At 66.5% G+C, this 16871-nt stretch overlaps 3 protein-coding genes across 3 annotated transcripts; 2 read left to right on the top strand and 1 right to left on the bottom strand.

The window, feature by feature from the left end:
- Nucleotides 1–21: 21 nt before the first annotated feature.
- APBA3 (amyloid beta precursor protein binding family A member 3) lies at nt 22–7180 on the bottom strand. The gene is made up of 10 exons (XM_076359167.1): nt 5923–7180; nt 5459–5498; nt 4870–5015; nt 4624–4710; nt 3881–4039; nt 3341–3520; nt 2920–3132; nt 2177–2296; nt 1199–1339; nt 22–1052 (listed from the first exon to the last, which is right to left on the bottom strand). Exons 1-10 carry the CDS (start codon nt 7051–7053, stop codon nt 981–983), a joined length of 2289 nt encoding a protein of 762 aa, XP_076215282.1. The 5' UTR covers nt 7054–7180; the 3' UTR covers nt 22–980.
- Nucleotides 7181–7373: 193 nt separating this feature from the next.
- On the top strand, nt 7374–8595 carry MRPL54 (mitochondrial ribosomal protein L54). Its single transcript, XM_076359108.1, has 3 exons — nt 7374–7449; nt 7875–8031; nt 8343–8595. Exons 1-3 carry the CDS (start codon nt 7374–7376, stop codon nt 8473–8475), a joined length of 366 nt encoding a protein of 121 aa, XP_076215223.1. The 3' UTR covers nt 8476–8595.
- A 2074-nt stretch (nt 8596–10669) lies between these two features.
- Nucleotides 10670–16368, top strand: LOC143170736 (mucosa-associated lymphoid tissue lymphoma translocation protein 1-like). Its single transcript, XM_076359266.1, is given in 17 exon segments — nt 10670–10812; nt 11037–11203; nt 11845–11975; nt 12088–12235; nt 12583–12674; nt 12676–12768; nt 12877–12973; nt 13147–13194; nt 13278–13313; nt 13591–13794; nt 13935–14112; nt 14404–14478; nt 14971–15098; nt 15168–15314; nt 15581–15738; nt 15836–15970; nt 16061–16368. Coding segments are annotated over 17 exon segments (2229 nt in total). The 5' UTR covers nt 10670–10675; the 3' UTR covers nt 16316–16368.
- Nucleotides 16369–16871: the final 503 nt, after the last annotated feature.

Raw genomic sequence — 16871 nt, 5'->3', positions numbered from 1 at the left:
GGCTCCTGAAACGCAGCCTCCCACATTCCCCAAAACTTTTATTTTTACATCAGCCAAGCACACAGGCAAAATCCGGTCAGCGCTGCATCGGCCGTAGGGGCCCAGAGACCCACTCGTGAAAAGACAAATCACCAGGGGCTGGTCCTTGGGGCTCATGACCCCAAGTTCCCCGGGATGTGGGACTGGGCAGTGCCGTGTTCCCTTTCGCTGCGCCGAGGGACAGCCCCAAGGGCTGCGACCCAGTACCCTGGTGGGCTGGGGTCGGGCTGTGTGTGCAGAGTGGTTAAAGGCAGCACCAGGGAAAAGCAGAGGTAGTTTCCCAGCTCGGTGCAGCAGGTCTAATAAGGAGTTCATTTGCACCCCCAACAGGCCCCTGGCAAAGCCAGGGAGGAGGAGCGGGTGCCAAGGGTGCTGCTGCCCTTAAGGCTGAGTCTGGGAGCTGCCGGCTCTCCCTCGGGGGTGCCAGCGTGTACCCACACACTGGAGTGCAGGGTCAGCGCTGCTCTGGGGCTGTGCTAGCGCAAGCCCCAGAGCTGTGCTTCCAGCACCATCCCCACATGGGGAAAGGCACCGTTGGTGAATGTAAAAGCACTATCTGTGGTGACTGGATGGGGTGACCTTTCACGCGGGGTCCCCTCTCCTCCTGCCAGCACCAGGCCAAGGTGAGGGACCCTGTGAAGCAGCAGGACAGGCACCGTGCAGGCACTGTGAGGCAGGGAGGGGTGAATGGAGGGGGAGGAGGTGCCCAAACCATGGCACCATAGTCCCTGAGGCTGCTCAAGCTGGGTATCAGGCCCCTAGAGTCTCCCACTGTGTCCTGAGTAAAACCGGAGAGGTGCAAGATTAGGCCCTGCTGGGGACCAGAGGGCTCCCATGAGGGTGCTGGGGCAGGAGGCAGAGCCTATCCTGCCCTCGCTGCCCCGGGCTCACTCCTGCCTGGGCCCAGGCACGTGCAGCGACAGCCGGGCACGGCCAGTGGCTCAGAGGAAGATGGGCTGCTCCTGCCCGGTCAGTAAGCGGTACGTGGAAGCCGGCATGGTCTTGATGTGGACCTAGGCAGAGATGCACAGATCAGCTGGGAGATGCCAAACCCCGGGCTGGAGGGTGCTGGTGCAAAACTCTGAGCCCAGCCTGCTCCATGTGCAGCCACAGCTGCCCCGGGGAGCCCTGGCCATCACCCAGCCCAGGCCCGGCTCACCTCACTGACTGCCTGCGTGAGGATCTGGATGATCTTCTCGTGGGGCGTTGCCACCACGCTCTGCCCATTGATCTCGATGATGCGGTGCCCCACGCGGATGCCACCTCTCTCTGCGATGCCCCCACGCATCAGGCTGCAGATCTGGGGAGCAGGGAGGGCTGGTAAGATCAGAGCTGTGTCCACAGCCCAGGGCCATACGCAACCACCACCCCAAACCCTCTCATCCGCGCAGGCTCCCGGCAAGAGCTCTGGACCTGGGTGCTGTCTCTTCCAGCCCATGGGCATGCAGCGAGGGCAGGGATGTCCCTTTGCATTGCTGCCACGGGAGTGATGTGCTGAGCTGAAGGGCAAGGGCAGCCCGCAGGCTTTTGTTCCCCCGGCTGGCGGAGAGCTCATCTCCCCCCATCCAGGCATCAAACCCTCGTGCTCCCATCAAGCCTGGGCTGCAGAGCCAGAGCTTCTCCTTGGGGCGGCAGCTCCTGCGCACCTGTGGCATAACTGCATCTCCAATACTATTGGGAGCATCGGTCGGTGCATGATGCAGCCGTGCCACCCCCTCCACCACTCACCCACCCACCCCATCAACTCCCGCTGGTCCTGGAAATGCTCCTCTCCGCCTTTCCAACGCAACCACTGTGGAGCCCAGAGCAGGAAGGGGCTGGGGCACTGGGGACAGCAGCAACTGTCACTAAGGTCACGCCAAGAAAGCCAGGAAGAAACCACCACCCCAAAAGCAAACAGCTAAGGAGCACCAGGGAAACAGATCCAGCTGCCGGTGCTGCAGGAGAGCTATGAAGAGTCTTTTGCTGTGGCACAAGTGCCGAGTGAAACCTCAGCCCTGGCAGGCACAAGGAGCGCTGGAGCTGTGCGCTTGTCCATGCGGACACAGCCAGAACCGTGTGTCCCCCTGCCAGACGGGTGGCTGAAGCCCTCGGCTGACCCCGGCCTGGCTCCAATCCTGTCCCCGCGGGCACTCACCACACCGTTCTCAACACAGAAGCCCAGCTGGTACTTGGAGTCAGGGCGCCGGATGACAGCCGTGGTGACAGGGGGACAGTGCACGATGTTCAGCGTCACCTCTGTCTGGTGCTTCAGCTCCTGGAAGATGGGATGGGGCTTTGTCAGAATTTGGAGAGCTATTCAGCGTGGTTGAGAGGGGCGACGCAGCCATGTTGCTCATGGGAGGGCTGAGGGTTAGCAACCTGTTTTCAATGGGGAAACAGGCACACACAGGGATACTGCCACGCTCAAATTTGGGGAGAACTTCTAAATCCAGTCCAAGACGTCCCGCTCTGCCCCTGAGGCCACACTGTCCTTGCTTTCAGCTCCTTCCTGCCCAGGAGGTAGAAGATGCAACAGGTTCCCTCCAGGACAGGTGCCTGCCTCTTCACCCACCCCCCTCCTTGGGCAGGGCCCTGCCCGCACCCTGCCGCAGCAAGTTTAGTCCCTAGCTTTGTCCCTGCCTTGTCACATCCCTTCCTCCCGAGCACTCAGGGCAGGGACTGTCGCAGCCCACAGGATGGGTATGGCCCCCCACGCTCCTGCCCGCTCTGCCCCCACAGTCTCCCATCACCCATCCGCCCCCAAGCCGGGAGCATCGGGGGGGACCCCGGAGTTACAGACACTCCCAGATGCATTCAGGCCGGTCCCCGTCTCTGCCAGCACTGGCCCTCCTGCCAGGGTGGAGGCAGGAGGCCACCCCGAGCGCAGCCCCGGCTCACCCGGATGATGCTCTGGCAGGTGGTGAGGGGCAGCCCCACCAGGCTCGTCCCGTTGACGGACATGAGGCGGTCCCCGATGCTCAGCTCGCCCGACTTCTCCGCGGGGCCCCCGTGCATCAGGTTGGCAATGACCACCGTGGGCAGGATGGAGCCCCAGCCCGACTCCACGATGGCGATGCCCAGGATCTCCCCCTTCTGCTTCCGGATGCAGACCTGGTGGGGGGCACAGATGGGTTATGGTCACCAGAGCCACGGGGCATGCGTCCCAGCCCCAGCACGGGTGTCCTGGGCTCACAGCCAGCTGGGATGGGGCCCAGTTTTGTAGGGAGCACCTCAGCTGCTCAGGGAGCTGTGGAGGGGATGACACAGAGGTGCCAGCGGGTACCCCACACTGTCCCCACCCCTCCAAAGCAGCTCTTACGTCCTTGCAGTTCTCCTGCCGGGAGAAGTGGGTCAGCTCCGCATTGTATTGCTCCTGGTCCTCAAGGGCACGGCTGTACTGGCGAGGGCTCAGCTCGCTCGGGTCGATGCTGTTGGCCTCCAGGAAGCGCTGGTAGGCCACGCCGAACGCCTGCCCGATAGCCTGAGCAATGATCTGGGCCTGGGGAAAGACAGGGGTTTTTCGTGCCCGCGGCTCAGGGCCAACGGTCTCATTGGCCAAACTGGAGCCAGCAGCTGCCAGCGCCCTGCAACGCCCAGCACAGGCACTGCGCCCTGGGAGCTCCAGGGCATCCTGGCTCCTTCTCTGCCTGAATGGGCCCCTTTACGATGCCAATCCTCCCCCCTTTTCTTGCTGGGCCCCTCTGTGTCACAGAGGTGCTCAGGCTGGGCTCCTTCCTCCTCTATGTGCCCGTTGGGAGACCCCAGCACAGAGACCCAGAGCACCCGGTCATTACAGCGGGACGGGGCCCAGGACCCCAACACCACCCTGCCCTCCCGAGGGACTCGTGTGTTGCCTCACATCGGCCGAGTGGAAGACATGGCAGATCATCTTGTAGAGCCGCTTCTCCTCCGCCACCTCTGATGGCCGAGGCAGTTTCCGGCGCGCCATGAGCACCACGAGGGAGCCGATGTCGGCGATGTAGGAGATGGTCTGGAGGGAGTGATCCATCATGGCCTCCTGGCAAGGGGGACATAGGCAGAGACGTTCATCCCTCCCCGGCCCGATGGACCCCCTGGGCAGCCCGCAAGCCAGCCAGGCACCGCCACAAGCAGGAAGGGTTTGGGTTCAAATGCCACCGTGCTGGGATGCAGCTCAAATGCCTGGCACATGCTGTGCAGAAACCATGTCTACGCTAAAAGGTACAAACAGCTCCTTCGATCAAGGACTCATCCATGTCTCTGGGTGCTGCTGGGGGGCAAGACATCTCTTCCCTCTTACTATAAAGCAGAAACTAATCCTGAGGCAGAGCTACAGACATTTCAAGCCTAGGTTCCCTGGAGCTTGGTCTGAGAACCCAGCAGCTCCCGCGAGGCGCAGTTTGCATTAGAAGCCTCGTGCAGCCATGCAGAGAGCCGAGGGACGTGACACGTCTGCATGGGATGGGTGCGGAGTGACATGTCTCCTCCCAGATGCATGTCCTCACTCATAGGCCATCCTTGGACATGACCCCATTGGCGCGGGTGCAAAGCAGAGTCCCCAAGGCCAAACAGGAAGGTTTCAGCAGCCCCAAAGCCATGTGGGTGCTCCCGTTCCCCACTCACCTGCGTGTCAGCCGTGAGCACCTTGATCCTCTGTGTGGAGACAAACAGATCCACCTCTGTCATGGGCTGGGACTCTCCCTCCGGTGCCTGCAGAACGAAGCGCCCAGGAGAGGTCACTGCTGCTGCCAGGACTCCTCTGGGTCCCTGCCCCACAGCCAGGAGGTCCCCCTGGGCAGGTCCTGAGCGCAGCCCCAAGCCCACGAGGGGCCAGGCTGGTGGCAGTCATGCCCCCCTACCCTCCTGCACCTTGATTCTGTCCACTGCCTCCTGGGCCTGTGCCATGCGGACGCTGGTCGGGGGGTTCCTCTCCGAGACCAGCTGCGTGGAGCCCAGGTACTTTGCCCCAAAAATCACACCGTCCAGCAGATCTTCCGGGTCGCAAGGGCCTGGAACTGAGACATTGGGAGGGACTAAGCAGGGGCTGGTCCCCCCAACTCTGAAAACTGGGGGTACCAACTCCTACTGCCCGTTAGCTGCATTCCTACACATGGCAAAGCAGCTCAGCGTTGGGAGACAGGCTCCGAGGGACCAACTCTGACCCCAGGGCTGCTTCCCCTTTCCCTTGGACACACCCTGGCATCCCTTTCTCCCTTCCCAAGCCTGTGCATCCCCCCTCCCCAATCCCTGAAGCACGCCCATTTCCTCAGCGAAGGGCGAGCTGGGATCAAACAAGCCACCCAGAGTCTGCAGCCACGTTCCTACCCTGCATGAGTGCAGAGCTGGGTGCTCCCTCCCCGGCTGGGACCCCTGGCCACCCCGCATTTGGGGTCAGAGCAGGAGGCAGTGGGTCAGGACTTGTGGGTGCTTTTGCTGCTCGAGCATAGAAGCAACTCACCCTCTTTGAAGGCTGGGCAGGAGGACGGGGGTTCCCTGTTCTGCAAAGCAATGAGAGAGCAGGTGAGGCTCTGGTTGGGATCCCAGGGATTCAGCCTGCCCGCCCCACGGCCAGGCTGCCCCTGGAGCACCAGGACAGCGAGGGCACAGCGTCCTGAGGCTGCGGGGGGGGGGCGCGTAGGGTCCTGGGGCTGGGGGGCTGTTCGGACCCACCAGCCTCTTCCCCGGGGCATACACGGATCAGACAGCCATGCACGTATCCCCCCACATTCAGGGCAGCAGGAGCCAAAGCCAGTACCGAGGGTCTTGTCTAGGCACCCCAGCAGCATGAGGCCCTGTAAGACCCGAGGAAAAGACGTCCCTGGCTCCCCTCTGCCCCCACCCAAAACCCCACGAGGGAGCAGAGCCAAGGGGCATGTCCTGGCTCGCTGCCGCACCGTTGCAGCCCATGTGCGATGCACTCACGGTCACACCGCCTCGGGGTGGCTGCTCTGCCTCTGGGGCCAGAGCAGGAGGCAGGGCCACCCAGGCTGGCTCCGGGGAACCGTCCCGATTGCCCTCACAGGCGGAGTCGACCTCGCAGAGCCCCTCTCCGTAATACCAGCCACCAGAAGGTCCTTCCTCCGAGCTCTCCGGCCTCCCCAGCCCTTCAGGCTTCTCCACAGTGGCCAGTTCCTCCCGAGCCTGCAGCATCTCCAGGTTGGTCCCGGCCAGGATGTCGGAGCGGGCCAAAGGCGTCTCGGCGCTGGCCTCGGGCAGCCCCCCCTCGTAGCACAGGAGGCTCAGCAAGTCCTCCCGGTCGGCCTCGGCAAAGAGCAGGCCGTGGCAGGGCCGGGAGCAGGCCGAGTGCTGGGCGCAGCAGGGCCGTGTCTCCAGGCCCCGGCCCATGGCCACGTGCAATGGGCAGGGCCGGCACTTGCCCTGGCACTCCCCGGAGCTCCGCCGGGCCTGCTCGCCCGCCAGAGGGGCTGTGCCAGCGCTGGAGAAGGGCAGCAGGCCCTGCTCTGAGGCAGGCGAGTGGTCGCAGAGGTTGGGGTCGAGGGTCTCGAGCTGGGCCAGCAGGCCCTGGATCTCCGAGGGTTCGTCCTCTGCATCCTCGGCCCACTTGGCCCTGCTCGGGCGGGTGCCGGCCTCGGGGGCCTCGTCCAGCTCCATGCCCGTTGGGTCGCCGCTGCTGGGGCTTCGGGGGTGACCTGCGTCCCGAGGGGTGCTCCCGGCGCTGGATTTCCAGTCAGCAGAGCCCTGCGGCCCTGCAGTCGCTGCCTCCTCTTCCATCTCTCTTCCCGAGTCCCGGCAAAGCTCGGTTTGTCCGCCCCCACCTCCTTCGAGGTCCGAGGCTGGAGCAGGCCCCGAGCTGGGCCCCAGACCCTTCCGCTGGCCCTCGGGGACAGGCAGGTCCCGCCCGGAGCTGCAGCCAGGGCGCAGGGTGATGAAGGGGGGCCCCTCCGGCTGCCCGTCACCCACGCGGAGCTCAGGGGCGCCAGGCCGCACCGCAGGCTCTTCCTCCGTGTCCATGGCCGGCGGCTCCGGGGCCTCGTCGCTGCCGAGACCGGGGGCGGAGGGCGCAGCCGCCTGGAAATCCATGCTGCTCTCCATGGCGTCGCTCCGGCCCGCAGCGCGGGGGGGCCGCCCCGGGCGGGGAAGGCGGGGAGAGGGACTCGGGGAGCTGCGGGGGGGCCCGGGGGGGACAGGGCCAACCCTGCCGGCGCCGGCTCTCCCCCCTGGCGGCCGGCCGGGGCCGGGGCCGGGGCCGGGGCCGGGGCCGGGGCCGTGCGGACTCACTCGCTGCCGGCGGCGCCGGCCCGGCGACGCGACCGTCCCGCCCCCGCCGCCGCCGCCGCCGCTTCCGGGCACCGCCTCCGCGCATGCGCGGCCTGGCCCCGGCCCCTTCCCGGGGTGCCCCGCGGCGCCCCAGCATGGCCGCCCGGGTGCTGCTGCGGGCGGCGCGGGCGGCGCTGCCCGGCCCGGCCCGCGGCTACGCCAAGAAGCCGGGTGAGCCTCGTCCCGCGGCCCCGGGCCCCGTCGGCGCCCCCTGCCCCGGGGCCGGCCCCGGCCCCGCGGCCCTCACCCCCCGCCCTAGGCCCCGTGTCCCGATCCCGCGGCCCCCGGCCTTGTCCCCGCGGCCCCCGGGCCCTCCTCGGCGGTGGCCTTGTCCCCTCCTCCCGGGACCTCGCCCCGTGTCCCTCGGCCGCAGCCCTGCGTCCCCCGGCCCCTGCCCCGGCTCCCTCCCTCACGCACTGCGCCACCTTGTGCCCCTCGCCCCCTGCCCCGTCCCCGGTGCTGCTGCACCCCGCGGTGGCCCTGTTCCCGTCCCCTGCTCTCGTCCCCTGCTCTGACTGAGCCCCCGTCCTCTCCCCTGCCTGCGTCTCCGTCCCCCCCTCGCGTACCCTGTCTCGACCGTGCCCTTGTCCCCGCAGCTATGAAGTCCAAGGGCAAGAACTTGCCGAAGGAGGGGCTGAAGGGGCCGGAGGTGTGCACGGACCCCGCCATGCTCACCACCTATGCCATGGGGGTCAATTACTTCAAGGACGGCCCGGAGGTGGCCCTGAAGCCCGACTCCGAGTACCCCGACTGGTAGGTGGTTCCCAGCTCCCCTTGCTGTGCGCAGAAGGGGGGTCCCTCCTGGGGTGCCCGTACCTACAGAGGTGCCGTCCCAGAGGCCCAGACAAGTGTAGGACGGACAGGGAACTGTTCTGGGAGGAGGAAAACTGCCGCTCTGCAGCCCAGAGACCTTCCCCGAGGGCCAGGGGAGGAGAGCAGGCTGCACTGCGGATGTGGTGGGTGAGGGATCCGCACGTCCTGGTCATGCGCTTCCATCGCTCCGTCCCGTGCTTGTCCCTTTGCCCTCCCTGCCGCCGCCTCACATCCTCTGCATTCGCCCCCAGGCTCTTTAAGATCCACCTCGGGCCCCCCAAGAAGCTGGAGGAGCTGGATCCCGACTCGATCGAGTATTGGAGGCGCCTGCGGAAGTACAACACATGGCACCGCAACAAGCTGAAGAAGGGCAAGAAGCTGTAGGCGCTGCAGAGCTCGGGGCGCGGGGGCCGCCCTGAGTGCCAGCATGGGCGGCGCTGGGACCAGCTCCCGCTTTCGGGCTCTTCTTGTTGTAAACTAGTAATAAATCTCTGGTGAGGCTGATAGCTGTTACAGAGGCTGTGCCACACCCAGGCCCTCGGCAGGATCGGTGCAGGTCCCCCCTCGTGCCGGGGGCTGGTTGAGGGGCTGAGGCAACACAGGCCACAAATTCTTGGCATATTTGCTAAAACGGAAGCTCAGTTTTTTGCTCGTGGAGGGAGCCTATGCCGCCAAATGGGTCCTGCTCCCTGCTCTGTCACAGTCTGCACTGCAACGGCTGCAACAGCTGGGACGTAAGGGCCCCGCAGGGGGTGTGTGTAGTGGGTTTGGGGTGGGGAATGACTCCACTGGTGTCGCTGTGTCCCCTGGGGGGGGCCTTTGGGGGCTGAGAAGCCTGTGCTCCCCGGGGGCGGGAGGATGGGGGCCAGGCTCTGGCGGTGCTGTGTGGGCAGCGGGCGAGGTGAAGGGGGACACGGTGGCCCGTCATGGCACCACCCCCGCACCGCGCTCTCGCTTCCTCCTCCAGCAGCAGGGGAGCAGCGGCTGCTGGGACGCCGGGGTCCCAGCTTGGCTGGGCTGTGTGGTGAAGACAGGGTCTTCCCCACAGCAGTGAGGGCCTCGCGGCCCTGTCCCCGTGTGTCCTCGGCTGGCTCCGGCGTGGCAGAGCCCAGCAGCTTCCCCTGGGCCTCTGTCCTGCCTGTGCACTGGGCTCCCCTGGCTGAGAGGTGCCCCTGTCCCCTTGGTTCGTCTCTGTCCCGGACTCACTGCCCTGCAGCTCCTGCCTGGCTTTGGGTAGGGCCATGGGGACAAAGCAGCTGCCCAGGAGGTCCTCCTGCAGCCAGGAAGGGGCAATGGAGCCACCACCCAGCCCAGCAGCGTCCCCAGTGCCCCCTGCCCTGCGGCAGGGGCCGGGGCCGGGGGCTATGCCTGGCTTCCCTGGGGGGCTGCGGGGCGGCCAGGTTGGCAGCTGCAGGGCCCGTGCGCCGCGGCACAGGAAGCGGCGGAGGAAAGCAGAAGTGCCGTGCTGCGGCGCGGGGGGGCTGGGGGGGATTTTGGGTTGAACCCTCATTTCCTCTGCGTGGGGCTCAGTGCGCACCCTCGGAGCTGACGGGGCTCAGGCCGGGCTGTATTCAGCGGTGAGTGCCCTGTCCCCGCCGTGCCTGTCCTGCAGCTTGCCCTCCCCTCACCACCCCCCAGCGCGTCCAGCCCCACAGATCCAGCAGCAGGTGAGCAGAGGGGGCACCCGAGTCCCTGCCCACTGTGCCCTCCGCGTCTCGGAGCCCACCTGCTTGGGCGAGTGTCACCGAGCTGTCGCAGGCGGCTTGGTCCTGGGGACAAGCACCCACCCAGGGTGGGTCAGTGGGGAGGGATCCAGGGGGAGGAGGAAAGAGCCCATCCCTGGGTGCTGCCCCCATCCAGGGTGATTCATGCCATGTTCCCCTTGCTGCCAAAGCCTTTGCTGGGGTCAAGGGGAGCTGAGGCGGGTCCCAGCCCCAGGACCCCCATGTCCCCTCCCCTAACCCCTTCTGTGGTCTCCTTGTGGTGGCCCTGCAGGGCTTGTGCTGGCTCCGGAGCCACCACCCAGGGGCCTGGAGACAGCAAGAGGGCTGCTGCCGTCCCACTGGGGTCTCTGCCAGAAGGAGAGGGGTCCCCGGGCTCATCCCGCCATGAGGGGCCCTGTTCTCTGTGTCCCCTGAAGGGATGGGGAAGGTGTCAGGGGACATCCTCTTTCCAGTTCCTTGGACCCTGTCCCGCGAGGGTCCCTGTCCTGGAGCTGGGCTAACGTGGCCCAAGGCTGGGGGGTGAGCGGGGTCTCCTGTGCCTCTGTCACAGCTCTTGTCCTCCAGGCATGGAGGGGGAACTTGGGTCATTCCTGGCTGGCTGCCAGTGGCCGGATCCAGAAGCACTGCCTGGCCAGCTCCCAGCACCTCCCCAAGGAGGCCAAAACCCTCCTGGGCTCCTGCGGGGACGTGACCCAACGCTGGCGAGCTCGTGCTGGTGCTCTCCTTCCTGAGCCACCCTGTCCCCAGCTGGAGCAGCGCCAGGCGGTGTCCAGAGGTGTGCAGGCGCCTGTCACCCCATCACCCGCTGATGGCTCGTCCCCTCCGTGTCCCCATGCAGGCGGTGGTGGGGCTGGGACAGGATGGGGGACTGGAGCATGCCCGTCGGCTCGCTGGGTGAGGAGGTGGTGGCCCAGCTCTGCAAGCTCCTGGATAACACCAGCCGGGGCTGGCGCAAGCTGGCTGAGGTGGCCGGGGCGGAGAAACGCTTCAAGTGCAGGTAAAGGTGGAGGGGCATCTCCAGGGGTCCATCCCCCACTGGGTAACAAAACGCACATGGGCACATCCCTGCCATGGGCTGAGCGAGGGGCACGTGGGTCCCCCCGGCCATGCCATCGTGGCCGCAGCCTGGGCTGCGGGCACTGCCGAGTCCCCCGGCGGGGGTCCGCGTCCTCCCCAGGTGGGAGATGGGCTGCGGCGCTGAGCGCTGTGGGCACCTTGCAGTGCAGAGGAGCTGGAGATGTGCTCGCTGAAGGTGCTGGAGCCCCGCGGCAGCCCCACGCAGTGCCTCCTGCAGCTTCTGGCTGAGCGTGACTGCACCCTCAAATACCTGCTGGGCTGCCTGGAGAGGATGGGGCACACGCAGGCCTGCCAGGTCCTCAGCAGTGCCGGTAGGGATGGACAGTGGGGTCCCACGGGGCCTGGAGAGGGGCACTGGGGGACAGGGGCTCAGCAGAAAGAAGGCACGGGGAGATGAGGAGCAGCTCTTCCTGCTGGTGGTCTCGCTCTGGGTAGTGGGGCCCTGGGCAGGGTGGGGTGGGATGGGATGGATGCAGTAGGGTGAGATAGGATGGGATGTGGTGTGATGGCATGGAGGGGGGGGGACAGGCTGTGATGGGACCAGATGGGATGGGACGGGACAGGATTAGACAGGTTGTGATGGGACAAGAAGGGATGGGATGGAAGAGGGTGGACTGGGATGGGACAGGGTATGATGGGACAAATGGGATGGGATGGGATGGGATGGGATGGGATGGAGCAGAGTGGGGTGGGATAGGATGGAACAGGATGAGATGGGGTGGGTGGGTGGGATGGCACTGAATGGGACAAGATAGGGTGAGATGGTTGGGACAGGACAGAGTGGTGGGTTGGGACATGGTGTGATAGGTTGGGGTGGGACGGGAGAGGGCAGGCTGTTGTGGGCGGGGGTGGGACAGGGTATGATGGGACAGGACAGGATGGAATTGGATGTGGTGGGATGGTGCGGGACGGGGGTCTCAGCCAGCCCAGGCTGGTCTCTCCTTTCCTGCAGTCCGGGACATGATCCGCATCACGGTGCAGCCGGAGTCGCAGGTGGTGACAGAGGGGATGCGGGTGTCCCTGACCTGCTGGGCAACGGGCCCGCTGGGGCTCGCGTACCAGTGGTTCTGTGGGAAGCATGAGGTGAGGTCCTGCTGTGCCATGTTGAGCAGGGCCCCTGGGCCCCATCCATGGCGAGGGCACCCAGACGGGTGGGAGGGAGCCCCCAACTCCTTGGCCCCCTCCTGTCTCGTAGGTGCCCGGAGCCACGGCCCCGGAGCTGGTGGTTGACACAGCTGCCCTGCCGGGCCAGCCCGAGTGGTACATCTGCCGGGTGAACTGCGGGGCCGCCTTCACCTTCTCCAGGTGGGCCCACGTCCAGGTGGAGAAGAGCAGCAGCCCCAGCTCAGGTGGGCCCCAAGATCTGCGTCCCCAGACTGGCCCCCATGGGGCACCGCTTGTCCCGTCGGGACCAGGGTGGCTCCTGTAGGGCATTGCTCACCCCATCGGGAGTGGGGCGGCTCCCGTAGGGCATCGCTTGCCATGTTGCGCCTTGCCTCAGCCGTGAGGGTCTCTGGGCTTGCTGGGGTGACGGTTCCCACAGAGGAGCCAAATGTCCTGTGTCCTCCTTGTGCCCACTGGCTCATGCCACCAGTGGGTGCCAGGGCCTGTGGGTGAGGGACCTGGGGCCCGGGGGCAGTTCGGGGGAGCCCTGCCATGGCTGGGTGCCAGATTTTCCGCCCCGTCCCCCCCTGCAGCCAGCGGTTACTGCCTGACCATGGAGGGGCTGCAGATCCTGCAGCAGCCGCGGCCGTGCCGTCTGGCCGAGGGGGACACGCTGACACTGGAGTGCAGAGCCATCGGCAACCCCCCGCCCCAGTACCAGTGGTTCAGGAACCGGTGCCCTGTGGAGGGTGCGCAGGCGCCCCAGCTCCAGGTATGGCAGGACCCCCGGTGTGGCATAGTGCGGCATGGTGCGGCACGGCACGGCACAGCACAGCACAGCATGCCACCGCCCCAGCCGCCCACTCCGTCCCGCCGGCAGGTGAAGCTGGTGACGACGGCTGAGCGGGGCAGCTACTCCTGCCGTGTGTTCAACCTCTTCCATGAGGTGTGGAGCCGGGAAGTGGATGTGGAGATCGGTGAGGGCCCCGGACAAGCCTCCATGGCCCCCTACCCTGCGTGGGGTGTCCTGGCTCTGCTCTGCCTCCCCCGTAAAGCCTTTCCACGGCTGCCCCATGGTTCTGGGGGACTCCAGCCTGCGCTGGCAGGTGCTGCCACGCACGGGGCTCCCTGACTCCCCCCTTCGCTGCAGGCCCGCGGCTCTTCGCCTCCGGAGGCTCCTGGCAGGAGGGGGATGGAGGTAGGTGGGCAGGTCCCCACTGCTCTGCCCACTGCACTCCCTGGGCACTGTGGGGCCGTGGCACGGCGTTTCTCTCTTTCCAGGCTCCCCGGAGCACGGCAGCCCTGGCCAGCTGTATGGTAAGAGCCTGTCCAGGAGGGGTGGGTGGCCCTGTGTGGCTGTGACCATCACCAGTGTCACCAGTGTCACCCCACGAGGCCCCGCTCGGCCAGGGGTGCTTTGGGTGCAGCACGCCAGGGAGAGTGGAGCAGCAAGGCAGGGACACCACAGGGCATCCCACTACCCGGGGACAGTGACACCGGCCACAGCCGGGTGTCACCTCTGTGGGCTGAAGGTAGCGGGGACAGCAGGAGTGTCCCGCTCCGTCCCCAGCGCCTCCCTCTCCCGTCCTGGCAGCCACCGACAAAGTGGCCCTGCTGATCGGCAACATGCACTACCTGCACCACAAGCAGCTGAAGGCGCCCATGGTGGACGTGCATGCCCTCAGCGCCCTCCTCCGCCAACTCGACTTCAAGGTGGTCTCGCTGCTGGACCTGTGCAAGGCTGAGATGCAGATGGCTGTCAACGAGTTCCTCCTCCTCCTCGACAAGGGCGTATACGGTGTGGTGGCACCCGCCGGGGCGGCTCCAGCCAGGGGGAACCGGGTGGTTTTGTGCTGGCGGGGTCTTGGAGGGTGGCTGGGCAAGAAGTGGGCACCGGCAGGTCAAGGGATGTCACCTGCTCTCCGCCCCTCCCGGCAGGTTTGCTCTACTACGCCGGGCACGGCTATGAAAATTTTGGCAACAGCTTCATGGTGCCCATCGACGCGCCCAGCTCCTACACCTCGGCCCACTGCCTGTGCGTGCAGCGGGTGCTGCAGAGCATGCAGCAGCGCCACACCGGCCTCAACATCTTCCTGCTCGACATGTGCCGCAAGAGGTGACCCGGTCCCAGCCACCAGCCTAGGGACAAGCTGCCGGGAGGCCCTGGCACGGGGGTGCCTGTGGGTGCTGGTTCCCCATGGGAGCGGAGTGGGGCACCCCTGGGGTCCCATCCAAACCCGTTGGCTTTGTCTGGATGCCCCAAAGCATCACTGCCCCAGTTGAGCCGGCATATGCCACGATGGGTGGGCAGAAGGGCACAGGGCAGCCCCCGGGGTCTGGGGTGCCTTGGGGTGGGTTTTGAGGGGGCGGCAGGTCCCGGCTCTGCCCAGCGGCACTTCTCTCGCAGGAACCTCAACGACGACATCATCCCACAGGTCGGGGCGCTGCAGGTCACAGCCAACATCGTCTTCGGCTATGCCACGTGGGTCCCCTCCCCGCCATCCCCTGGCGCAGGCAGTGGGGCTGAGTCTCCCTCCCTGGCTCAGAGTGGGGCCAGGGCTCAGCCCCCTGCCAGGGCTCAGCCCCATTTGCACCCGCGTCTTTCCCCGCCCCATGTATCAGCAGCGTCGCTCCCTCTGGTCAATGCTGGAGGTGGTGGGTGAGCGGCAGCCCCCAGTCCCTTACAGGGCAGGGAGGTGCCCATGGCACTGCTTGGCTTCGGGCAGCACCTGAGGGGATTAAGCCCCGAGGCTCCTCCGGAGCACAGGGATTTAGGCTGATGATGCTTTAAGCATCTAGGATCTGGCGGCGGCTTCCACCTCTCCCCGGCACAGTGGCCGGATGGGTTGATGGGAGCAGGTAGAGCCGTGGGCACCCAGCTCTGGCTTCCCCAGGGCTTTTGCCCCAGTGCGGGCTGGTTCCTGGGGGAGCAACAGAGCCCACGACGGAGCTGACCACTGCCCCATCCTCACAGGTGCGCGGACGCTGAAGCCTACGAGCTGAGCCAGGGCGAGCTCTCCAATGGTGTCTTCGTCACCTTCCTCAAGCACTGGCTGCTGGAGGATGAGAAGATTACGGTGCTGCTGGACAAGGTGGCCGAGGGTGAGTGGGGAGCAGCAGGGAACAGCAACCTCCCTGGCGGCCCCCGCCAACCCCCTGTGCCCCCCCCAGACATGGGCACGCTGGAGATCACGCGGGGCCGGCAGGCGCTGGAGCTCCGCAGCAACCTCTCGGAGAGACGAGCTCTGACGGACCCCATCTGCCCCTCGGGCCAGGACGAGTCCTCCGCCAGGAACCTGCAGTGGGCCAAGGCTCATGGTGAGAGTCGCGGCCACCCCGTCCGGACCTGGCACCCAGCGGGGGGACAGCGCTGAGTCACAGTGAGAGGCAGTGGGCAGCACCTGCCGGGTTCCTCCCACCCTGGAGGAGAGAAACCACCGGCACAGAGCCACCAGCCCGGTGGCAGGAGCATCATGTCAGCATCCCCGCTTGGGGGTGACACTGGCGGTCACCTCACCTGCAGGTGCAGCTCTGACCCCGAGCACCTGCAGGTCCCAGCCCCGTGCTCACTGTCACCCCCCCAGTCCTGCCGGAGAGCCGGCACCTCCGCTTTGACTGTGGCGTCACCGTCCAGCTGGGCTTCGCCGCTGAGTTCTCCAACATTATGATCATCTACACCCGCGTGGTGGCCACCCCCGAGGACATCGCCAAGTGCGAGGCCAAGATCACCGACATACCAGAGGTGGGAGCAGGTTGCTGAAGCCCACGCCGGGGCGATGCTGGGGAATAGGGTGGGGGGGCCCATGGTGGTTTCCACGGCTGGATGCCGTCCGTGGCAGGAGCTGGACGTGGACCTCAAGTGCACCAACAAGGAGAGCCCGGAGGAGATGGGCAGCCCGCTGGCGCCCACCTGGAGCCTTGGCTGCCCCTCCTGCTGCCTCTACAGCCGGCTCTGCGGCTTGCAGAAACTGCGGGTAAGAGCTGCACCGGGTGGGGGACCGGTGCCAGGAGCACACCGCGGCCGCGGCCCAGGATGGGTGCCCACACTGCCGGTGCCCCCACAGCAGGAGCTGGTGTTCACCATCTGCCTGCAATACCGCTACCGCGGCATGGATGACTTTGTGGAGGAGAGGCGGACGGTGAGCGTGGGGAAGCCGCTCATCGCCAAACTCAACCTGCGGCTGGCGGCCTCCCCCTCACCACCTGGCAGCTCCCTCTCCCCCTCCCCCCCCGGGAGCTGGGGGGCAGCGGGGAGCTCCTGGGTCAACACCCCCGAGGAGAACCTGAGCCCCGAGGTCCCTGGCTCCCACGCCCTGTAGAGGGACAGCGCGGCCCCCCTTGTCACCGCAGTCCCCTGGGACCATGTCTGTCCTGCTGGGGGGCCGGGGTCTGGAGGGAATGGAGGTGACATGCGTGGAGGCGGGTGCCATGAAGTGGTGAGTCTCATCCTGGCCTGTGCCAGGGGTTGTGGGGCTTGCTGCGTGGCACATCTGGGACCATTGGCGCAGAGGACTGCAGCTTGGTGCTGCCCCGTGTACACGGCACTGCCACCGCAGGTACAGGCAGTGCCAGCCCCGCATCCCCTGGCATGGCACTGCCAGCCCCATATGCCGGGACAGTGCCACTGCCACGTGCCAGGGCAGTGCCAGCCCCATGTCCCCTGGCATGGCAGTGCCAGCCCCATATTCCAAGACAGTGCCAGCCCCACATGCCAGGACACCGGCCGGCAGCCCGGGGGGCAGAGTGCCCAGACCCCACAGCTCAGCTGGCGCGAGGCGTCGTGCTGGGGCAGGCTTGGGTTCGTTCAGGCCTAGGGAAAATAGAGAGAAATAAGCAGCTTAGGGGGCAAATCCCACGGGAGGGGATTAGAGGGGG

Source organism: Aptenodytes patagonicus, chromosome 25, assembly GCF_965638725.1.
Source record: "Aptenodytes patagonicus chromosome 25, bAptPat1.pri.cur, whole genome shotgun sequence".
NCBI classification, from domain to species: Eukaryota; Metazoa; Chordata; class Aves; order Sphenisciformes; family Spheniscidae; genus Aptenodytes; species Aptenodytes patagonicus.
This window is presented reverse-complemented; position numbering and strand designations above follow the sequence as displayed.